The 1,195-nt window shown below is 36.9% G+C and overlaps 1 protein-coding gene across 1 annotated transcript in view; it reads left to right on the forward strand.

The window, feature by feature from the left end:
• Positions 1 to 755, forward strand: part of LOC118415199 (kinetochore-associated protein 1-like) — a gene marked incomplete in the record, with an annotated part of 10,823 nt that extends 10,068 nt beyond the window's left edge. The window contains 2 exon segments of the mRNA XM_035819591.1: positions 242 to 313; positions 621 to 755. Coding sequence (XP_035675484.1) covers positions 242 to 313; positions 621 to 722 — 174 coding nt within the window.
• Between the last annotated feature and the right edge of the window lie 440 nt (positions 756 to 1,195).

Raw genomic sequence — 1,195 nt, forward strand, 5'->3', positions numbered from 1 at the left:
ATACCATGTCAAGAACCGTAACCACAAGACCACCTGGCCACTTCTAGTCAGCCAACTGTCAGATACATGTACTTCCGATTACAACATTCCCTTACTTGATATTTACTTTTCTACCTTGAAACAAAATTTATATGATGACAAAATAAAAGACAGCTGCACGATTGATTGGAAAGTACACCTTTAATTTTCAGCCAGTGTAGGCCCATTGGTCAGCAGATCATAGATATTGTCTCTTCCACAGGTCAACAAGAAGGGTGGTGACTCAGGGTTGTCAGAGGAGGAACTGATCTCCCGTGCAGCCTGGCAGACAAAGGTGAACACACTCACGGCAGTCTTTAAGGCTAAACGTCTATGTATTAACCAAGGTCTAAAACAGTTAGTAAGACCGTCAGGGAAAATAATTTACGTAAAGTGACACATCTGAGGGAGATTTTTTTCTTGGATGATTTTTCTCATTGACACAAGTATTTAAAATAGCCAGATTTTATCAGTCCCCTTGGGCAGTTTTGACTGTAGTATACATGTATTTGCTATAGTGATTGAATGTGAACAATGTACAATGTACAATGTACATATATGCACACATGCACCAGTTGACTTTGTACCTCTTGTCCCAACAGGTCCTTGAAGCTCTCCATAGACTTGGCACATTCCAGGTGGTGTTTGGGCCACAGCTATTCAGGTATGACATCATGATCTTTAGTGTTTGTTTGGGCAAATAATAGTGTTTGTATGGGCAACAAATACATATTGCTTGAATGTGTATCAAATATAGTATATATACGGTATGTCGGATAACATCTGAATAGCATGTTTGAGGGTAACTGTTCATTTGCATGCAGTTACAGATGGTTAAATGTATTTACAATATTACTTTCAAACTTTATTTTGCAAAACTTTTTACAATATACGAAACGATGTAAATAACAATACAATACTCAGGGCTCGAAATACCACATGCATATGCAAGTTTGTGCAGGTAAAATTGGTGTGGTGCAAGTAAGTTTAGACCAAACTTGCACCAGTGCAAGTTACTTTTGTCCTCTAATACCTGACATTAGAAAAAGCTTACACACACCGAGAATATTGTCTGTCATTGAAAGGTAAAAGAAAATAACACTGAATAAAAAAAAGCCTAAATTTGTTATTTCTAAATTTGGTTAGTCTTCCAGGTAAACTATTTTTTTTAGACAAA

The sequence above is a fragment of the Branchiostoma floridae genome, chromosome 1 (assembly GCF_000003815.2).
Source record: "Branchiostoma floridae strain S238N-H82 chromosome 1, Bfl_VNyyK, whole genome shotgun sequence".
Lineage (NCBI taxonomy): Eukaryota > Metazoa > Chordata > Leptocardii > Amphioxiformes > Branchiostomatidae > Branchiostoma > Branchiostoma floridae.